Source organism: Sus scrofa, chromosome 9, assembly GCF_000003025.6.
Source record: "Sus scrofa isolate TJ Tabasco breed Duroc chromosome 9, Sscrofa11.1, whole genome shotgun sequence".
In the NCBI taxonomy this organism is placed as follows: domain Eukaryota; kingdom Metazoa; phylum Chordata; class Mammalia; order Artiodactyla; family Suidae; genus Sus; species Sus scrofa.
This window is the reverse complement of record NC_010451.4, coordinates 97,495,479-97,518,700: the sequence shown is the minus strand read 5'-3', so window position 1 is coordinate 97,518,700 and position 23,222 is coordinate 97,495,479. Positions and strand designations below refer to the sequence as shown.

At 34.5% G+C, this 23,222-nt stretch overlaps 1 protein-coding gene across 1 annotated transcript in view; it reads right to left on the bottom strand.

Annotated features, from left to right (window-relative positions):
* The window catches only part of PCLO (piccolo presynaptic cytomatrix protein), a 398,579-nt gene continuing 380,976 nt past the window's right edge, over positions 5,620-23,222 (bottom strand). The window contains 3 exon segments of the mRNA XM_021063484.1: positions 5,620-10,343; positions 12,500-12,645; positions 13,047-13,181. Coding sequence (XP_020919143.1) covers positions 10,203-10,343; positions 12,500-12,645; positions 13,047-13,181 — 422 coding nt within the window. The 3' untranslated portion in view covers positions 5,620-10,202.

Sequence of the window (23,222 nt, the reverse complement as noted above, 5' to 3'; positions counted from 1 at the left end):
CTATTAAAAGGAAGTAATCCAGTAGTGTAAAACTTTCTTTTAAATGTGTACAGCCAACTGCTGAATAGCATTGAGAACTATGTCTAGATACTCATGTTGCAACAGAAGAAAGGGTGGGGGAAAAACTGTAATTGCAATGTATATATGTAAGGATAACCTGACCCCCTTGCTGTACAGTGGGAAAATAAAATAAAAAAAAAATAAAAAAAAATAAATGTGTACAGCCAGTTTGAGTTGTCCCTTTTAAGGGAATATTGGAGCAATTCTAAAGCTCTAATCAATTGACAATTATAATTTCTGGGATTTCACAGATAGAACAGAAAATTAAATTCTCCAGCTCAATAGAATCAAGTTGGCCCTCGCATTATAAACTTTTTTCATTTGAAAGCAGAAATGTCATTTGAACTTCACGAAGTCAGCTTGAGCTTGGTAAGTTACTACACAATGAATGCAGGAAAATTGGTCAATTTTGCTAAAAATCAGATATTGTCTATGTTTCAGCTATCTTTTTTCAAACTTTTAGATGAAATTCTGTATATTCTGCAGAAAATGGCCATACCTCATTTTTTAAGATTCTTTGATGTATAGAGACTGAAATATGTCTAGAAATATATTATTTGTAAATCGTTCAATTGATAAATTGATAGAATGAGATACTGTCCTTCTGGAATCTGAACACTTATTTTATAGAAATATAATTATTACCAAAATCAGAATTTATGGCAGTTTATGCAATCTGATCTTGATACCTTATAAGCCTCTCTTTTCAGCTCTTCTTTATTGTTGTAAACTATGGTTGGGAAATACAGTTTCTTAGTATTTTTAAAATAAGCAAATGTGTTTCTACAACCCTTATTTACCGTATTCCCTTAGCCTTAACTCTTATTCTCTTGGTTCAGCTGGTAAATTCTAGTCCCCTTCCAAGACTGCACTCATAGTCCCCTATAATTTCCCTGATTTACGCAGGAAGAAGTAGTTACTCCATCCTTTTGTTTAGTTTCTTACATATTTCCCCCCCCCCAGTCCGACTGTCTTTAACTTTCTTCCCCCCCAGTCTGACTGTCTTTAACTTTCCCTCCTTAACAAGGACACATTCTATGTTCTGGCAATTTAAAATCAACTTATCCTGAGACCTGAATTCCCTTGCACATCTACCTTTTTGTCTAATTCATCTAGTAAACCTAATCTAATTAAAATGTACTGTGTCTGTTCTCTGCTCTTAAAAATAAACCAAGTGGAAGCTGGGAAAATCTATATGACAAGGAATATAAATGCTATTACGTGTTGTCACTAAGCTCAAAAGGACCCTCACTGTGGCCCTTCCTGTCTACTTGCTTTCCCACTCATTTCCAGGACTTTTTTTTTTTTCTTTTTTCTTTTAAGGGCCACACCTGAGGCACATGGAAGTTCCCAGGCTAGGGATTGAATCGGAGCTGCAGCTGACGGCCTACACCCCAGCCACGGCAACACCAGATCTGAGCTGCATCTGTGACCTATACCACAGTTCACGGGAACACCGGGTACTTAACCCACTGAGTGGGGCCAGGGAACCTGTGGCCTCATGGATACTAGTCAGGTTTGTTACTATTCAGCCACAACAGGAACTCCTGAAGGACAATTTTAAACCCCCTTTACTCTTCAAATATCTAACTTCTATCAATTTCCTCTTCACTCTAAGCAGATGACCTCATAATTTATCTCACTGAGAAAAACAAAGCCATCAGAAGGAAACTCTCTTAACCTCTTCATATTAAAATTAGCATCTGTGTACTTCTGTTCTAATGATCTCCTTTTCTTTTCTTGTTTCATTAGGGTAGTAGTTTTAAACCTTGGCTAACATTGATAGCATCTAGGAAGTTTTCAAAAAAATACTGGGCTGGGCTCAAAAACCAGAGATGATGATTTAAATAGTCTGGGTTGTAGTTTGGGTATCTGTACTTTCGAAAGCTCTGCAGATGATTCGAATGTGGTTGTGTAGTCAGGGCTGGGAACCAACCCTTAGAGTTTTTTTTCTCCTCTTAAAGAGGTGTTGAACAAGTATTTAGATTCCTTCTTCTCATATCATAAACTAAAATCTATTTGTTCCTTCTCAATATGTAGGAGTGCAGAGAATCACTCTCAAATTTGTTTTTCGCATTATCTTTGCAATTCATTCAGTCCTCTCTCTCACCTTAAAAACCACACCAAACCAATCACTGAATAAACCCACAAACCAAACAACCAACAAAAACTTTAGATTTCTCCGTCCTACCTGTGATGATCAGTTTTATGTATCAGCTTGGCTAGGCTGTGGCACCCAGGTACTCGAACATGACTTGAGGCTTGTTGTGAAGACATTTTCTAGAGGGAACACTTCTAAACAGCTGACTTTAAGTAAGGATATTATCCTCAATAATCTGGGTGGGTGTGGCTGATCTCATCAGCCAAAAGTCCTAAACACCTTTTAAAACCTTAGGTTCCATAGTGAAGAAATTCCACCAGTGAACTGCACTGTTAGCCTCTGTTAGAGAGGACATATTTATGTGCATATTATGTCTCACTGTAGTTTAAACTGGAATTACCCTGAGAACAATGAGGTTGAGTATCTATTTATATTTATCAGGCATTTGGATTTCCTCTCATCTCTTAAAAGAATTTTGCCTGCATTTGCAATGTGGTGAAATGGATTAAGGAACCGGCATTGCAGCAGCTGTGGCATAGGTGGCAGATGCAGCTCAGATTCCTCCCTGGCTCAAGAACTTTCATTTGGCATAGATGCAGCCAAAAAAGAAAAAGAAAAAAAAAAAAAGAAAGATTTTTTTCTGTATTTTTATTATATTGCTTTTCTTTTCCTTTTGATGTGTGTTATTTACGAACTTTTGATGATAGTCTTTTTTATGTATCAAATATATCTTCTTATTCCTTGCATTTCTTGTCAATTCCTTTATGGTATCTGAAGAACAGAGCTTTTTTTTTTTTTTTTTTTTTTTTACTAGTTGGATTTATCAAATTTCCTTTTTGGTTAGTATGTCTTGTTTAAGAAATTTTTTCTTCCCTCAAGTTCATGAAGTTATTTTCCTATATCATCCTTTAGATGTTTCATAAATTTGTCCTTCACATTTAGGTCTTTATATTTTATGGAATTCATCTTTGCAAATTGTGAGAGATAGCTCCATGACTTTTTTCAAGTGGCTACCTGATTGATCCATGCTTAGAAAATTCACACTTTTTGACAGATCAGCTTTATTTTCTCTGTTAGGTATAAAGTGTCCATTCCCGTGTGAGTCTGCTGGTCTCACTATTGTGTTGCATTGTTCACTTCATCTATCCTGCTCTTTTAACTTCTGTACATTTGTAATACATCTTCATATCTGTTAGAAATTATTCTTATATCTTGTTCTTTCTTTTCAAATATGCTTTTTCTTTGCCATTTGCATTTCAACATAAATTTTATAATCAGCTTACCAAATCACACACATTTAAAATTTTAATGCATTGAATCATTGGACTTGTGATTTGAGAAGTATTGAATATCACTACAATATTCAATTAAATACAACAAACATTGTACTTAGTTTTATTTAATATCTCAATACATTTTTACTTTCTTTGTGTAGGTCTTGAACATCTTTGTCAGTTTACTTCTAGGCATTTGATACTTTTGATGCTGGTAAAAATTATGTCTTGAAAAATTTGTTTTTTAACTATTTCTGGTTCACCCAAGAGAAGGAATTTATTTCTGTGTAGTTTTTTTACTTAGTAAATGACAAATTTTTGATTGTTTTGGATTCCCTACACATAAAGACATATATCCTACAAATAATTAGTTTTTTCCTCTCTTTCTACTTTTTATTCCTTTATTTTGTTTTATTTTATTTTATTTCTCTTGCCTTGACACATGGCTAGACACTCTAGTAAAGGTATTGAATAGAATGGTTGTAATTCTTTTACCAGCAAGGTTTTTTTGATAGATAACATTCATTATATTTAAAAAGTACACTTCCATTCCAAGTGTGCTATAAAGTTTTTGTTAGAAATAGATGTTGGGGAGTTCCCTGCATGGCTCAGCAGTTAACCAACCTGACTACTATCCGTGAAGATGAGGGTTCGATCCCTGGACTTGTTCAGTGGGTTAAGGATCCAGCGTTGCCTTGAGCGGTGGTTTTTGGATCCCACATTGCTGTGTCTGGGGTATAGGGCGGCAGCTGTAGCTTTGATTCAACCCCTAGCCTGAGAACTTCATATGCCACAGGTGCAGCCTTAAAAAGAAAAGAAAAAAAAAAGTAAGTGTTGGCTTTTTACCAAATGTTTTCCACCATCTTATGATTTTTATAATTTAATATATTAATGCAATAGATTTCATGAATTCACTTTCCAATATTGAAATAATCTTATGTAACTATGATAATGCAACATGGTTATGAGTCTACCACATTTATACATTGTTAGATTGCATTTGTGAAGTTCTGGCTTTTGATATTGGTGCCTATGTTAACTTCTCATACCTGATAATGGTAACTTGATCTTACTTCTCTTTTGATTGCCACATCTTGTTAATATTACTGATCTTGTCAAAGAATCAGATTGATGAGTATCATTTTTTTACTAAATAATTAATGGACACATTCCTTAATTTTTACAAGCAATGAAACAACATATTACATACAATTTAAAAATAAATAACATTTCAAAAATAATTTTTTATTTGGAGAGGGTTGAACAGAGAGAAAAAAATGTCAACATTTTTCAATAATCATTCTATTGTTACTTTTAATAGAGAACTATTTTGGCTCAATTTCCTACAAAATCTTTATACTGTAGATGTGAGGCATATTCAGCTCTTAAGTGCTAGATAATAAATAGTCAAAAACCCATTAATCATTTATCTAATTATAACCTTTTAGATCTGGAATTATTTTCATAAAGTGTCCCAGGAATGTTTTTAAAATTTTACCATAGAGAGTTCCCTGGTGGCACAGTGGATTAAGGATCTGGCATTGTCACTTCAGTGACTCAGGTTGCTGCTGTGGTGCAGGTTCAATCCCTGGCCCCAGAAATTCCACATGCTGCTCTGGGTGTATGGAAAAAACAGTTTACCATAAACATATTAGATATTACCCTTAATCTTAGCAAAATGTTAAGAAAGGATAGCATATTAAAGTTGATCAATCAGCATCAATGCATTCCTAAATTTAATTATTTTATAGAGATAAATAAGAAGAAAAATAAAAGCAAAAATTCAAGTTAAGTAGATTTCCTATACTGTTTTAAGGTTAAAGAAATGATGTATTATATCCTTGCCATAAAAAGTTATCAAATAAAATAAGATATACGTAAAGCCACTCAAAGAGGTACCCACTGGCCAAAAAAAGGTAAATTAGAAGATTAATAAGAGAAAAACTTGAATGAATTAAAACATATAAAATGTGTTAAAATTCAACATTTTGATCTGGATGGTAGTTATAAGAGTGTCTGACACAATAATTTTTTTCAGCTATGCATTTGTTTAATTCTGTTTTCTGTATCCATGTTGTTTTTTAAACTTTGTGAGTGAATGTATTCATGACATAATTTTCAGAGAAAATGTTTCAGAAAGTTCTATTTCTAGGTTAAGTACCAAGTTGATAGACACAAAAAGTCAAAGTTTGACATTTTCAATATTTATTAGTAAGGCTGAGGCCACAGCCTTTATACAGCACAATTTGCATAAGTTATTGAGATACATATTGTATACAATCACAAAACCAAGACATTTTTACATGGAGTAAAACTCGAGACAGGTTTACAAGCATTTTTTAAATACAATTTTGATGTATACAACCTTTAGCCCAACAATTTGTATTTGTTCATTAGATTTTTCCATATAGATTTGGGTAGAACAGGAAAAAAAAAGAACACATTAGCAAATCACCAACACAGCATGCAACATATAGTTAGAAACAAGACATATTTCCAAGTACTCTATCTTTTCATTTTGAAATCAATTTTATTAGGTTTTTATTTTTTCAAAGAAATGTATTTCCTTTAATATCAGATGTGTTTTTGTAGGATATCAACACACATTAATTGGTAGTGGGAGCACCTGAGCACATCACCAACAAATATACAGACACAGTCAAACAAGAATCATATTCACATGCTGAATGCCACAGGAAATTAATATTTCAACTTTGTCTAGGTTACCAAATGTATAGTTATGTACAGGGTAACGAATTAAGAAAATGCTCTCAGCCTACCTATCAGATAAGGAATCATTTGGTTAAATGGTTTTGATTTAAAGGGTATCTTTAATAATAACGACATGGAACATAGAGAACACATCAATGTGTCGTAGTCAATGAGAATATCCGTTTCACTCATTCATTCTTGTATTACATCAAAGGCAAGTTATTATTAAAGAGACAGCTCATAATTATTCACTGAGCTTTCTTTTACTTCCATTTCAGTCTCAAAAAGAGGGAAAGTCACTCTGTCACACAAAGAGTTATAAACACATATATAGCTGTAGTCGGCTGCTTTTGGAATATTAGACATTGTAGCAATGAAAATAAGTTTTTAAAAATATTGTTAGTTATGATTTAAATAAAGTAAAAAAATACTATAAACATCTTTATGATATCTTAATGAAATGAAACATTGATCAAATAATTTCTAATAAATTGGGCACAATATAATAAGTATATTATTTCATTTTACTTCACATTACCACCAACCTATTTCACTACTTCTATCACCACGATCATCACAACCGTTCCTATAATAAGAATCAGTATCAGCTGGTTACCAGCTATAATAGTCCCACAGTATGACTATTTTAATGTGTGTGAGTCACAAAATTAAATCCACTGATATGCTGAAAATACGTATTTATTAGTGTGATTAATTACAGTATGGGCAACATTAAGGAGCAAAAAAAAAATCACTCCCCTTAGTCTTAGATACTCTTAAACTGAAATCATAAATAAAGAGTTCAGAGTCACCAAAATCTCCTTAACCTTATGTAAAAACAGGGAAACACCAACTTCTTTCTCCTAGTGTTATCTATGTATCTATTATCTACAGACATAGATAATCTGTAATGACCATTCTAGAGATCCCTGTCTTTTGCAAAAATTCAGTCTGTGCTTTTGCTTCTATACTGAAATTTTCTTGAGGACAGAAATTTAAACCAGGAAACAACTCCACTGTCCGATGACTCAGTAAAATTGTGGGAAAAATTAAGATGCTTTTCAAGGTATAAGTGCTGTAATTGGACTAATCACGTGTTATTGAGAGATTACAAACTTTATCTCTATTAGAATAAAAAAAAGCTAATTTCGATTAAATAAGTAAAATAAAAAGTGGAAAATCATGTGCTGTGATATATACAAAAAAGTAAAAAATACCAAGAGCCCTATTTGCAATTAAAAAAAAAATAGTTTTGTTGTAAGAAGGGTAATCAACATCAGTCAGAAGAAATGCATTCTGATAAGGATCAGTGTTGCATAGAATAATTCCAGTACAACCTAGGTGTTTGGTCAGCTGCACACTTGACACACTTGGCAGGATCTTATGCTCTCTGAAAGGGGATGCTGGTGCACAAGAAGAAGCCCTGTCATTAACTCTCTTGACTAGCCTGGCCCCATCACCAGTTCTAGGAATAGAGAGGCACCTATAATGGAAAGAGGCCTACTCTCTCAGGTCAAATAGCTACCAAGGTATGATCTTTGTGTTGGTGGCACCTCCTTTTGTGTATTCTAAAAGAAATTGCGACTGGAATGAAGTCAGCTAACTGGTCACAAACCTCTCATGTACACCTCCGGATGTAAGTGGCTGCCTAAGAGGAACCATGGTGAGCCAGAGTCTCCTTTTAAGCACAAACAGCAGAGCTTGTTTATGTCAGAAGAAGTTCTTCCTGAACCCTCTTCTTCCCCAATTAAGAGTGATGATTAAAAGCTTCCTAAAGTGCTAAATTCTGCTGGAAATATCTATGGCAACCATCAGCAGATCTGGTTGTCTCTAAAAATAAAATCCTAGCAATATTAAATACGTAGTGATCCCTTCACCACATGCTCATTTAACAGCAATATCAATGATAAATGATGCTACGTCGTTGGGGAGAGAGGATTCAAAAATAGAGGGAAGAAAGTATCTGCTACCTTTCTTAGAGCAGAAAGGAGGGTGTTTGTATTCCTTTATGAATATAATAAAGATATAGAACCTGGGATTTATTAGAAATTATTTTTAATGTCTTAGATTTGATAAATTCCTCTCAGATTTAAAGTAGGTTTTGCTTTAAAAATGAGAAAATTCAATATCTGACCAATATGTTTGGATAATTTCCTCAATCCTATGAAAACCTAACCTTTGAATAAAGAAGGAGCTTTTAAACTCAGAATCCTCTGAGAAGCAATTTATTTAATTTATTTTCGGTAGGATATAGGAATAGGCTAAGATTGGGATAATTTATTTAATTTATGATAACCCAATTTGGAAGTAATTTTCATTGAATTTTTTTAGCTTTTTCAGGTTAAATGAATGTTTATATATTAAAGAAAAAAAATAGTTCGGAGCTAATATACTTCTTTTATCCATGTTGGGGCTTGCCATTTGTTGGGAAGAGGCTGTTTCACATATAAAATTTAGGAACTTAAAAACTGCGTAATACTTATTCCAAACACGTATAAAACTACATTTGGAAATGTGCTTTCAAAGTCTCTCACAGATCACTGAGTTTGATCATTCTAACATCCCACTAGGAAGGCTAGAAATATGTAAGTATTTTTTCCTACAAATAAGAAAACTGAGGGAATTTGAGTTTAAGTGACATGTGCAAGGTGACATAGTTAGTCATTGGCAGAACCAAGACTGGAAGCCAGGCTTTTATTCCCAGCTGAATGCATCTACCTGTAATTCCATGTTACTTCCTTTGTTTATGTTGTTGGTTGAGGGGGAAGAGGATGCTTCATTTTCATGACTCAGGCATTGGTCCTTTTATTCTATATTATCAAAACAGCTCAAAGTATATTTTTGCCTCAATATATTGTTGACTGTCACATATTTTCCCAACATTGATGAATCTGATCACTGTGATATTGTCACTAAAGTAGGAAAATAGAACTTGAATTTGGAGTCAGGGTTTTCATCTTATGATCAGTTACTATATTAAAGAAAAAAAATTGTAGAAGAGCAGGAAACAATAACAATTTAATTAATCAATGTCATAGATTAATATGATTTGTTTGCCAGAGGAAGAACTTTCCCTCTGGCAATATATCGTTCAAGAGAAAGAAAATAATGCGGAATAATACATTTATTCGCAATTCCACAAAGCACAAGTTATCATGCTTCCTAGAACATACCAATTTAACCTATGTCCTTTGGTATGTAGATTGAAAATGTCTTGGCTTAAGGGTAAATTATGGAGATTTTGAGGTTTTCAACCAAGATTCCAATATTTTGTGGGGCAATAATCTTTTTTTATTAGCCAGTCATGGCTTGATTTCTAGAGAAATGTAATTCCACTTCTACTTTGTATTATCTTCACTATACATTATTTCGAATTATACAAATGTGCTTTTACAACATGAATTCCAAAATTGGTGTTGTTCACCCTTAGAACATTTAGACATAGAGAAAACCTGTACAATAGGGTCTAAATGCTATAATTTCTGCATCTCTGGTTCCCTTTTCCCTATAAACACAACCTCCTTACTTCTAGCCTTAGCAATGTATTGTAATTGGATCCTATATCAGAATCTCAAAAAAGTTAGTTGTCTGAGAAGATAAGATGAAGAAGAGACACTTTTGTACTTTGGAAAACAGACCTGTTACATCAGTTCTTTCCTTTCGGCCAAGAACTTCTGCATAAAGGATTACTTTTGTCTGCACGAGAAACCATATTAATCTTTGAACCTCGGCCTTTGGTTGGCTATAGCTCAACTCTACCCAAAAATGTTTGCATTAGGTAATCACGATTTCTCTGTCTGTTTTTCTTAACAGCCACAAGAAATCCAAGGTTTCAGAACTCCTTTTTCATTTTGCCTACAATATATGAACTTTTTCATTTGAATTGTTCTGTGTTCCACAACAATACATTTACAAGGCTTTGAGTATTGTTTTTGCTTTTTGTTCCCCCTCTCATGGTTACCCATGAAAACATAGCTTAGAACAACAGTATCCAAGTACAGTCTTGATTTCAGATTATTTAAAGCACTTTCTATACCCTGAGTAGATACATTTCTTCAATGGGTTTGAGTAGGACTGACCAAAAGTTTGTGCCAGTTGACTATTCTTTTTCTGAGATCCACTTTGTCAAGCCAGATACAGGCTTCGCCAATCAAGGTCTTTTTCATAAACTTCCCTCCATTGGAAAAAAGTAAAATCTAGAAAAAATAGCCAAAATTATATACATGTATATATTCATGTGTGTGTGTGCATGTGTGTGTGTTTCAAACTCTTTTTATGGACATTTGCTCATCAAAGAAATAACACAAACAAGAAAGGGTAAGAGTGAGAGGAAGTAGCAGGCATACTCCTAAGAACTAAGAACTAAGATATCCTCAACAGGTTTGCATAATATTAATTAATTCACATCAACATTTCCCAAAGGCAAAGACAGGAGAATTCTAGATAAGACATGTATACCCAGCTAATTCTAAGTAGATTTATACTTAAACTGATGGAAAGTTTCACAAAGAACTTTGCTATGTATGTGTCTTACTGATTTATGAAATATTAACTCAAATACAGAATTGGGTAATGAGTAAATAAGAGTTTACAAGGCAGATAGAACATAACAGTGATTTTAAATAGCATTTAACCTACTGGTGATTTTACTACTGTATGCACTTCCAACGTTTGGTTTCTTGTTATATGTAGAACTTACATTAGTTGAAATTTCATTGGATTTGACTCAAGCAATGTTTTTCTTTTAGGAATTAGTTGAGAGAAAGGTAGAGAATATGAGGTGGGGCTTCTATTAATCCTTGGAAATTTTTCTCTCTTTCTTTTCAGAATCTCCTTCAAATAATTCGTCTTTGTTCCTGGCTAAAATTTACTTTTATTTTTCTCACTTCAAAATCTAACTAATCTCTTCTAGCCTCATGTTTTGGTATTTCAAATTGTATATTTAATTTTGATCCTGCCTTCTTATCAAATTGATCACATTTCGGACAAAGTTGTAATCCCTCTCTCTCTCCATCCCTACTCAATCTCTGTTTTCTGACACACTTGTTCACACAGACTTCACAGCACCCTGTAATTTTTTTATTGCCTTCAACTCTAATGTCAGTTAATCCTCTCAATGCTGTTTCTGATTTGCAGTATCTCTTATATTGGTTTCTAGTCCAGGCCTTTATTCAAGTGCCAGTTCCATAGTCTTCTCTTTCCACATTTTTTCATCTCTTCTCTCCCTCCTCATTTTTCCTCTCTCATTTCCTGTCTCTATATTTACTATGAGAGATAGATATGTTATGAGAGATAGATATACTATGTACAAGCTTTGTGCTAGGTTGCAGAACAAAAAGCAATGAAAATAAAGCCTTGCCCTAGAGAAGCTGAAAGTGCGGGAAGCAGGAACAAGTAAAGATATAAACTGTTGTATAAGACTGGGATTAATGGCCTAATAGGATAAGCAAAACATAATGGGAATAAGGTGTGATGAATTACACCCACGGTCATCGTAAAGAGCTGAGTTTAATTGAAAGATGTGGATATTGTGATAGATGAAGAGAGGAGAAGAGAGTATTGAAGGGAAGGAAAATATGAACAAAGAATCAGAGGTTTAAACTGATTTGAAGATTCTGGTGTGGCTGGAGTAAAGAGTAAGTGGAAAAGTATACAGAGAGATGTGAGTAAATCAATACAATTCAAACTTACCTTCGGGGACTCTGAATGGGTTGGAATAATGGTGAATGATTAGAGGGTTTCACTATAACACCTCACCAGTATTTTGAAAAGAAACTCCTGATGACAGTGTGATAAAATGAATTAAAAGGTTAAGAGGCATTCCTGTTGTGGCTCGGCAGTAAAGAATCCTACTAGTATTCATGAGGATGCAGGTTCAATCCCTGTCCTCACTCAGTGAAGAATCCCATATTGCTGTGGCTGTGTAGGTTAGCAACTGCAGATCTGATTAGACCCCTAGCCTGGGAACTTCCACATGCCATGGGTGTGGGCCTAAAAAGAAAAAAGAAAAGAAGAAAATAAAAGGGTAAGATATTGACGGCAAGGAGGCCAGGTATACCACTGAAATGACTGCATCACAAAGATGAGGACCCAAAGAGGAGTATTAGCACTGAGTATGGAAAAAAAAAATCCATGTAAAAGAAAATAAGCAGGCAGAATAGAGGGGACTCAGTAGCCACTTGGATGGGGTGAGTGGGCTGTGGAATTTTAACAGGTCCCTGGGAAGATATCTTTTCAAAATTAACTTGTGAAATGTCACAGAGTATATGATTGGAATGTAAATACTGAGTAACTAAATGGGAAATAAATACAGTATAAACGAAAATTTTAAAATAGGAACTGTATGAGCTACCTGAAGAGAGTGTCCAGCAGGACTTAGGCTGAATCTGAAAGTTTCATTGAATGAAGGCTCTCGATCATGTCTACATACTCTTGTTTTTTTCTTGATCACCTTTTTTTGGGTAGAGATGTTCATCACATATATTTTCACATATAAATCTGAAAGTAAGAATTCAGCTTGTTCAGTGTTGATTAATAATACAATTTTCTCTTGAAAGAATTAGATGTAGAGCCCTCTTCTACCTTTTATAATAAGCCAGGAGACCATGAACAATTCATTTCAGACAACATTGACTAATTAAAATACACATCAATTTTCTTAGCAAGTTAAATATTTTCTTGTTTATAACAAATACATTGCTCTACGTGTGTGTTGAAAAATCTAATTTTTAACTAGTAAAATATCAACTTGTCCTATATAAATTCATTATTTCATATTTTTTCAGATATATATTTAGTATTCAGTTCCAGATTTAGCTAGCATTCTCTAGAATATTTAGAACACACTCCTAAGGAGTTCCTAGATATATTATATTTGTAATTATCATAAAATTAGATACCTGGCAGGTGGTCAGGAGATTTAAATTTATAGGTGATATTTCTGCATTGGAGTATTTCAACTATTAGTTGTTCACCATCTGTCTTCATTTCTTTCTTCAATGCAATCTTGATTTCTCCCATTACCTGAGTTTTAACTGGAACAATATAATAAAAAGTTAAGGAATATGTACTGCCACTTTTAAGTGGTTAATTACATAATTAATTCATGAATTCAATTATTGTTTATCAAGTGTTAAAAATCTTATTGCATCCTGAAGATACACAAGTGAATAAAATACAGTCCAACTCATTAAGGAGTGAAAGGTCTCATGGGGAGATCAATAAATTATATACTTACAATGAGATATGTGAAATACAATGATAAGATAGTAACAATAGAGGTATGGAGGAAATGCAAATAGATAAGCATTACTCAACTGTAGATTTTTAGGCCAAAAGAGGTAAGAGATGAGAGATTATAGGAGACTATAGGAAGACAGTCATACATTAAAATAATAGAATTTTAATATATAGGAAATACTAAGTCAAGGGAGATATAAGAAGTTGTTTGCCAACAACTGGTCATTGCCCACTAGGCTTGCTTGAAAACACTTGTGAACACAACTAAATGTCCTCATATATATATCTACTTCTATTCTATTTTCTTTGTAAAAGAGGTAGCCAATAAGAATACAGAGCAATAAAATTGCACAAGGGAAAATATGAGTGATTTAAATGAATTCCATGTATTTTTTCCTAGTGTTTATCTTGGATCTTTATGTTACTGAAGAAGCTATTGATACCAGATCAAATTCTCTACTGATTTACTCTTTTCTCTATTGAGAAAAGATATTTTTTCATTCACCAAAAATTATTTAATTTCACATCCGACTCTGATAAGCACTCTATTAGGAATAATGGATACAATGTTAAGTGTATGCATACCTATTGGTTTTATGGGTTTTCTGTTTATGGAGAAGAAATACATCAATGAAATAGTTTCATCACTAAATGTATAATTAGAAAGAGAGTAAAGATTCTGGAGTATAAGAGCGTGGTTACAAGAAAGCCTAGGAAAGGGCTGCTTGAGCTGAAACCAGAAGGATAAAAAAAACTAACTTGGTGAAATAAATGGAGAAGAACATTCTCAAGAAAGGGAAAAGCGTGTTCACAAAAAAGACTGAGGAACTAAATAAATATCTATGTGATTATAACATACTGCTAATTGGCACAAGGTTAAAAAATTGTCTTTTGCCTTTAGAACAATGGGAATCTATTGGAGGTCTTTAACATGGATATAGATAATTTGTTCTCAAATGTTTTGGTCTCAAGATTTCTTTATATTCTTAAAAAAATGTTGGCCCTCAAAGAACATTACGCTTATCAATATTAGTGATTTAAATTTTCTAATTGAAAAGTAAAATTAGATATTTAAAATACTTATTGATTGATTCAGTTAAAAAGTTAATAATATACCTATAAGTATTTTAATAAAAAATAACCATATTTTCCAAAACAAAAAAAATAGTGGGGATGCTACTTGATATTTTTTCAAATTTCATGAAAGCTTGGCTTCATGGACGACACCTGGATTCTCATACTGTTTCTGCATTAAATCCAGTTCAAGATGTTTAGTTGAAATGTATGAGAGTCTCACACAGATGTATATAGGTAGAAAATAAAGGAGAATTTTATTATCCTTTTCAGATAGTTTTAGACAGTCTTTGATACTACATTAAAACTTGTGGGAGATTTTTGTTTTTGTTTTTGTTTTTTAGGGCTGCACCTGCAGCATATGAAAGTTGCTATGCTAGAGGTTGAATCAGAGCTGTAGCTGCTGGCCTACACCCAGCCACAGCAATGCAGGATCTCAGCCACATCTGCGACCTACACTGCAGCTCTCGACAATGCCTGATCTTTAACCCACTGAGTGGGCCAGGGACTGTACCCACATCCTTGTGGATACGAGTCAGGTTCTCAGCCCTCTTAGCCACAATGGGAACTCTGAGAAAAGTGGGAGTTTCTTTAAGATTAGTGGAAATGGAGAATCTGAAACCATATCAGTGAACTTTTTGTAGTTACTTTAAAATAAAATAGTCCATCTTGCACCTTGAATGGACCATTTAATTCTAGCTGAAATGGTAGTATCATATATTGTTTATTTTAGAAAATACTGGTTTACTGAGTTTTATAGGTCTTCGAAATGTTGACACAATTCATGCATCTTATATGCACATTCATATTTATCACTACTATCAAAAAAGTCTAAATATTAAAATGCTGTCCAACTCAGGGATATACGTTTTCTAAAATTTTATTTTTACTTGGAAGCTGAATTTTATCACTGACAACAACTGTCTATTGTTTTCTTAAAGTGACAAGCTCACTTTAATTTTTGAGAAAATAGCTGAATATATTAACCCACTGTGTCCATGGGTTCTGCATCCATGGAGTCAACCAATCAAGGATCAAACATATTTAAGAAACTTTTTTTCCAGACAATTCCAAAAAGCAAAACTTGAATTTGCCACATGCAGGCATGTATTTATAGCATTAACATTGTATTGGGTATTATAAGTAATGTAGAGGTGATTTAAAGTACATGGGAGGATGTGCATAGGTTGTATGTAAATAATACATCATTTTAAATAAGGGATTTTAGTATAAGCAGATTTTAGTATTTATGGAGGAGGTAGGAAGATCTTGGCACCAATTTCCCATGGACACCAAGGGATAACTCTACCCAAGTCTTAATAAGAGAGTTCGTTTATCAGTTATCTATCAAGTAAAAATAATATCTCTTGTAAAAAAAGGCTAGCTCAGTTTGCAACTCAAAAAAATTGCACAAGTAAGTCCTCAAGTCAACCTTCATACTTTGGTATGACAGAAGTGCTTAATGTGCGTCCTCCCACATAAAAACTAGAAAGATATGTACTTAAGGCTCTAGGTTTAAAAGAAGAATTTTAACTTTTTTTTTCCTTTGTCTTTTTGGGGCCACACTCATGACAAAAGGAGGTTCCCAGGCTAGGGGTCATATCAGAGCTATATCTGATGGCCTACATAACAGCCACAGCAACTCAGGATCCGAGCTGTGTCTGTGACCTACACCACAGCTCACGGCAATGCTAAATCCTTAACCCACTGAGTGAGGCCTGGGATTGAACCTGTGTCCTCATGGATACTATGGTCAGGTTTGTTAATCACTGAGCCACGATGGGAACTCCAACAAAATTTTTTCAAAATACAATTGATTTAAACTTCCAACTCCAAAAGCTAGAAGAACAACAAAGCAGTAAAAAAAAGTACCAAGAATAAATAACAAAGATACACACTAAAATTGATGAGCAAAAAAGAATTAGATAAAATCAATAAATCAAAATTCTGATACTTAAAATAACGTCAAAAAATAGAAAAGTCAGTAATGAATTCAGTCAATGACATGTGTCCTTAATATTATTATTTAGAAATGGCATGTGGCCTTTTAACTATGACACTACTCTCGAAGATTTGGTATAAACATTTCAGTACATGAATATACTCTAATACTAATCAGCTCATATTCTGCTTACGTATTCTTGACAGAAACTACAAATATGATCTAACATATTTCTTTGGACTTGTGAGTGCTCATCCAGTTTTAGTTACTGAATCATTTTAAATAAGTATAAACCAGCCCATTCAAATCAATGTATTATTTTAAAGAATTTGACAGCAAGAACTTGACAGCGAAGATTCCTCACTATAAAAATGAGAAAACAGGACAGATCTTAGAACCTCCTTTAATACCTAGAGAAACTAGGGAAAAAAGTAAAATTTAAGAAAGCCAGTAGTAACCAACCAAATAGTCTCCTGAGAGTAATTTATAGGAATGGGAGGCAGATTCTGGGAGGGCTCATCTTAGGAGCATTTTCAACCACACACACATTACAAAATCTTGCCAAGAAAGGAAAAGAAAGATGAGTTGCCAAAGTCCTGAGAATAATCACCAAATGCTCATCACAGAGAAGTGGATGATCAACAATGGTAGGCAGCTCCAGGAACTCAAACTAAACCCTCGAGGATGGCAGCTTTGACTCAGTACTAGGAAGATCTGAGGGTTTCCAGTGAGAACAGGAAAATCAAACCAGTGATTCCCATTTCCTGGAGCTCCAAGGTGGGAGGTGTCAAGATCCAAAGCCGAGAGATTTTTTTTCATTGGTATAAGACATACTTGGGCTTGGTTTAGTGGATGCTGGAAAAAAAAATTAGTCAAAACTCACAAGAGAGAGCAAAACCTAGTCAACTGGGGCAATAAATCTACCTACAAATCAGCTCTGTTTCTTTCCTCCAAAGCTATAGGAAATCAGATAGAACTACTACTGCTCCATATCTCAAATTGTAACTGGGATGGAGGGGAAAAAAACAGGATTCTAAGAGTTAAAGTAAAGGAAAACACTCCCACTCTTTGGAGCCAACAGGAGTTGTGGACAGACTTGATCACACTAAAGAGTGTGAGGAAATGAAATTGCAAGACAAATTTTTCTGGGAAAAATTCGCTTTTATAGGTCATGGTCCTCTTTTACAGGATCTAAAACTTCAGCTTGCCAAGCCTATAAAATTTGTTGTTGATTTCCATTTTCTCACTTGGGAAGAAAGGTGAAATTAAAAAACATGCTAACTAAAGTTCTCAAGGCATCTCATTGCCTGTTTTTTTTTTTTTTTTTTTTTTCTTGGAAAGTTAAATTCACATGCTTCACAGTAGGATACTTGTGACATTCTTCTTAAGTGTTTCCTATTCAAAGATTGTTCCAGTTTGTTCTCTATGTTTCTATGAAAGGAAGACAGGATGATGCCTACTGAGGTGGTTTCAAAGGCCCTTGCATTAATTGTGAGTTGTCACCTATCAATCATGCTTGTCCTTTCATAGTTTCAGAACACCTTTATCATTTGAAACAGATGCATTTGGAGTTCCCATTATGGCTCAGTGGGTTATGAACTGACTAGTATTCATAAGCATGCGGGTTTGATTCCTGGCCTCGCTCAGTGGGTTAAGGATCCAGCATTACCACAAGCTGCGGAGTAGGTCCCAGATGTGGCAAATGCAGCTCCAATCTGGCATTGCTGTGGCTGCAGTGTAGGCCGGCATCTGCAGCTCTGATTCAACCCCTAGCCTGGGAACTTCCATATGCTAAAAAGAAAAAGAAAAGAAAGAAAGAAACAGCTACATTTATGGTGGCAAAACCCTCTATAAGCATTGTCTCCACAGGGTGGGAGGAGGAGGGGTGGGTGGGAAGGTAGGAAACTCTAAAGAAAACAATACACATATAGAGAACAGGCGAGGATGTTTTGTAATTTTGTTTGGAATAGAGAGTAAATAGGCAGTAAAAAATAAATTGCTTTGACCAGCCTCCACATCTTTTAGGGTACTGAAGTTTATGATTAGTTGCATTAAAAGAATAAAAATTAAGTCTATTCTTGAGAAGATATTACTCCTACAACATGACACTTAGCTACAATTAAGAATAGAAAGAAGATGGAGTTCCCACAGTGACCCAGTGGGTTAAGAATCCAAATGCAGTGGCTCCAGTCTCTGAAGAGGCGCAGGTTCAATCCCTGGCCCGGCACAGTGGGTTAAACGCTATGAAGCTTGGATTCAATCACTGGCCCGGGAACTTCCATATGCTGCAAGTGTGGCCATTAAAAAAAAATAATAATAAAATAAGGGGAAGAGTTGAGGGATGTAGGGGGCATAGTTCAAAAATGTGATGAAAAAGTAATAGGTGAGGTGAAAATAAGGATTATAGAGCTAAAACACAATCCCATTAAAAACTGTTAATGAATTAGAAACTTCCTGTGAATAAATTTAAATAAGACAGAAATCAGTATCACTGACCTAGAAATCAATATCATTGACTTAGAGGAAAGAAAGTCATAGGATGGTTCAGAGAATAAGGAAGGTATAGAACAATGATAGATGATAGATGAGAGAATAGAAAATAATTCTATGGAAAATATAAAGGTATTTCTCAGAAATAGTAGAAGGGTGAATCTGTGGATCAAAACATCAGCATATATTTCTGCCTCTTTCTTTTCTTTTCTTTTTTTAGGGCCACACCCACGGCGTGTGGAGTTTCCCAGGCTAGGGGTCTAATGGGAGCTGTAGCTGCCAGCCTATACCACAGCCACAGCAACACGATCCAAGCTACATCTGTGACCTACACCACAGCTCATGGCAACACCAGATCCTTAACCCACTGAGCCAGGCCAGGGATTGAACCTGCAACCTCATGGTTCCTAGTCAGATTCACTTCCGCTGTGCCACAATGGGAACTCCAGCCTTTATTTCTGGAAATGAGTTGATACACTGAAAGTATCTCACTTAAGCTACTTCAAGGATATAGAAAACATTGTTCAAAAATCCGGGGGGAAATGTAACTCTCCTGAAAGAGTACTTTGGTGTAGAAAAGAAACAGAGAGCCTTCCTGAATTATTTAAAAGACTATGTCACTTTTAAGTAGAGTTTTGTCCGGATAGATGCCCAAGAGTGGGATTGCGGGGTTACTTAAAAGAGACATATGCACCCGTATGTTCATTGCAGCACTATTCACAATAGCCGGGACATGGAAACAACCCAAATGTCCATCGACAGATGATTGGATTCGGAAGATGTGGTATATATACACAATGGAATACTACTCAGCCATAAAAAAGAATGACATAATGCCATTTGCAGCAACATGGATGGAACAAGAGAATCTCATACTGAGTGAAATGAGCCAGAAAGACAAAGACAAATACCATATGATATCACTTATAACTGGAATCTAATATCCAGCACAAATGAACATCTCCTCAGAAAAGAAAATCATGGACTTGGAGAAGAGACTTGTGGTTGCCTGATGGGAGGGGGAGGAAGTGGGAGGGATCGGGAGTTTGGGCTTATCAGACACAACTTAGAATAGATTTATAAGGAGATCCTGCTGAATAGCATTGAGAACTATGTCTAGATACTCATGTTGCAACAGAAGAAAGGGTGGGGGAAAAACTGTAATTGTAATGTATACATGTAAGGATAACCTGACCCCCTTGCTGTACAGTGGGGAAAAAAAAAAAAAGACTATGTCAAAGATACAGAGGCCGTAATAATGAGTAAACAAAAGGAAAAGAAAGGAGAGAGAGAGAAGGAAGGAGGGAGGGAGGAAAGAATGAAGGGAAATTTTGAAGATGAAATCTAGGTAACCAATAAAATAAGGGAAGAGGAAAGTAGAAGAAAGTAGAAGAGTGCTGATTTCCTTTAAGTGGAAAGTTACCAAAAAATTTAAAATTGAAATATAGCATTAAAAACATAATTAATCTCAATATTTTCAATTTTGTTTCTTAAACTTAGATCTTTTACAAACTATAGCTAAAATATTTCTTAAAATTATTTATTGAAATATTTGCATGGGGCATTCCCATCATGGCTCAGCAGTTAACAAACCCAACTAGTATCCATGTGGATGCAGGTTCAAACTCTGGCATCACTCATTGGGTTAAGGATCTGGCATTGCCATGAGCTGAGGGTAGGTCACAGACATGGCTCGGATCCCATGTTGCTGTGGCTGTAGTGTAGGCTGGCATCTGCAGCTCCGATTTGACCCCTAGCCTGGGAATTTCCATATGCCATGAGTTGGCCCTAAAAAGACAAAAAAAAAACCAAACAAACAAAAAAAAAAAAAAAACAAAAAAAAAGAAATGAATATTTACATGACTAAAATACTTATTTATATTAAGCTATTTCTTTGTTTTCACCGTGTTTATATTAAAAAACAATACAATCTTTTTTGACAAAGAACATGAATAATTTAATTCCATTTTTACAAAATTGTGAGTCCCTCTATCTATTTAGCTAGCTGAAGAGCTCCAACTAAGTGTAATTGTAAAATTAGCTTATTTTTATATTCCATGGCTTTCTTTTTTCCTGGTATTTTATTCTCCTTTGAGATATATAATGTTCTTTCCACATTTCTGTGTTCCTAAAAAAGTAGTTTACATAAATTTTATCTTTGAAAAAAATGCATATCATATTTGCACATACATATTTATATACGTATCCATGCCTACATCTCCAATAATTTAGGTATTAGAGAGGTATATTTTAAGAAAGCATTGCAATTAATAAAACATGATTATTATTTCATAATAAGAAATAAGGCTGATATAAGACCCATTTTATAGATGAGAAAACAGTGGCTTGTGTGTTTTATGTAACTTGGCAAATTGTTAACTGTCCTAAGCAGATCTTCTGATTTTAAGTGCAGGGCTCTATTCTGTCACAAACACCTTATCTTTTCTAATGAATAAGATTTTTAAAACCCTGACCCATTTGTGGGAATATTCATTTTAAAATATTTTAAAAATATTATCAGGGGGAAAAAACTGTAACTGCAATGTATATATTATCAGAACAAAAGGATTTTCAAAGGTTATCTTGTTCTTTCATTTTGACCATACACAGAACTTTAGAAGCAGAAAAGGCAGAGTTAGCAATTATTTTTGGTGTTTAAACAATAGCTAGAACTTAACTCTCTACATTTGCTCATTATATCAATTGTGCAGGTTATTTATATTAAATAAAAAGACAGCAACACATACTTCCTGCAACAGTCATAATCATATGGAATTCTATATGGAATTTACTTAAACATAGGATGTAATTTAAAAGAAGTGAGTAATGAAAAAATGGTCAACATTGCTAATTACTAGAGAAATCCAAATCAAAACTACAATGAGGTACCATCTCACACCAGTCAGAAGGGCCATCATTAAAAAGTCTACAAATAACAAGTGCTGGAGAGGGTGTGAAGGAAAAGGAACCCACCTACACCGGAAACCAGTATAGAAGCTCCTCGGAAAACTAAGGGTAGAATTACCATATGATCCAGCAGTCCCAGTCCTGGGCACATATCTGGACAAAATGACAATTCACTTGTATGTTCATAGCAGCAGTATTCACAATAGCCAAGACATGGAAATAACCTAGATGTCCATCAACAGATGAATGGATAAAGAAGATGTAGTACACATATGCAATGGAATATAACTACAGGTTTGCATCTGCCATAAAAAAGAATGAAATAATGCCATTTGCAGCAACATGGATGAAACAAGAGATTACCTAAGTGAAGTAAGTCATAAAGAGAAAGAAAATACTGTATGATATCACTTATATGTGGAATCTAAAATATGGCAAAAATGAACCCATCTACAAAAGAGAAACAGACTCACGGACATAGAGAACAGACTTGTGGTTGCCAAGGGAGAGGGGAATGAGGGAGGGATGGACTGGGAAGGTGGGGTTAGAAGATGTAACCCATGATACATGGAGGGGATAAACAACAAGGTCTTACTGTATCGCACAGAGACCTATATGCAACGTCCTATGATAAACTGTAATGGAAAATAATATTTTTAAAAGGAGTATGTATATATGTATAACTGAATCACTTTTCTCTATAGCAGAAACCAATACATTGTAAATCAAGTATACTTTAATAAAAAATAAAAGTGACTACTGATTAAGAAAAATTTTTTAATTTACATTATTGGTACTTTTAACACTTAACTGGATGGAGTGCAAATTGAGGTTTACTTTTTCCCAGAATGATAAGAATTATGTTGCAACCTGGGCAGATTTTGTCAATCCAAGATCATTTCTGGCAAAAATTTAGAGGCAATGTTTAATAAACTGGAAGTAAATAAAATGTGGAAAAGTAAAGAAAACGATACTTTATAAAAGAAAAGTAAGGGAAAAACAGAGTGAATAAAATACTCAACAATTAGATTTCTTTGAGTTTGCAAGTTTTCATTAATAAATGCTATGTATTGGAGTTCCCCTCGTGGCTTAGTGGTTAGTGAACCTGACTAGGATCCAGGAGGATGGTCAGGATTCGATCCTGACCTCTCTCAGTGGGTTAAGGATCCAGTGTTGTGGTGAGCTATGGTTTAGGCTGCTGATGTGGCTCGGATCCTGCATTGCTGTGGCTGTGGCGTAGGCCTGTGGCTACAGTTCTAATTGGACCCCTAGCTTGGGAACCTCCATATGCCGGGGGTGTGGCCCTAAAAGACAAAAAGACTAAAATCAATCAATCAATAAAAAATAAATAAATAAATAAATGCTATGTATCAATGCTGCAGGTCACTGATGATAGCTAATACAGTCTGAACCAAGTGTTAGG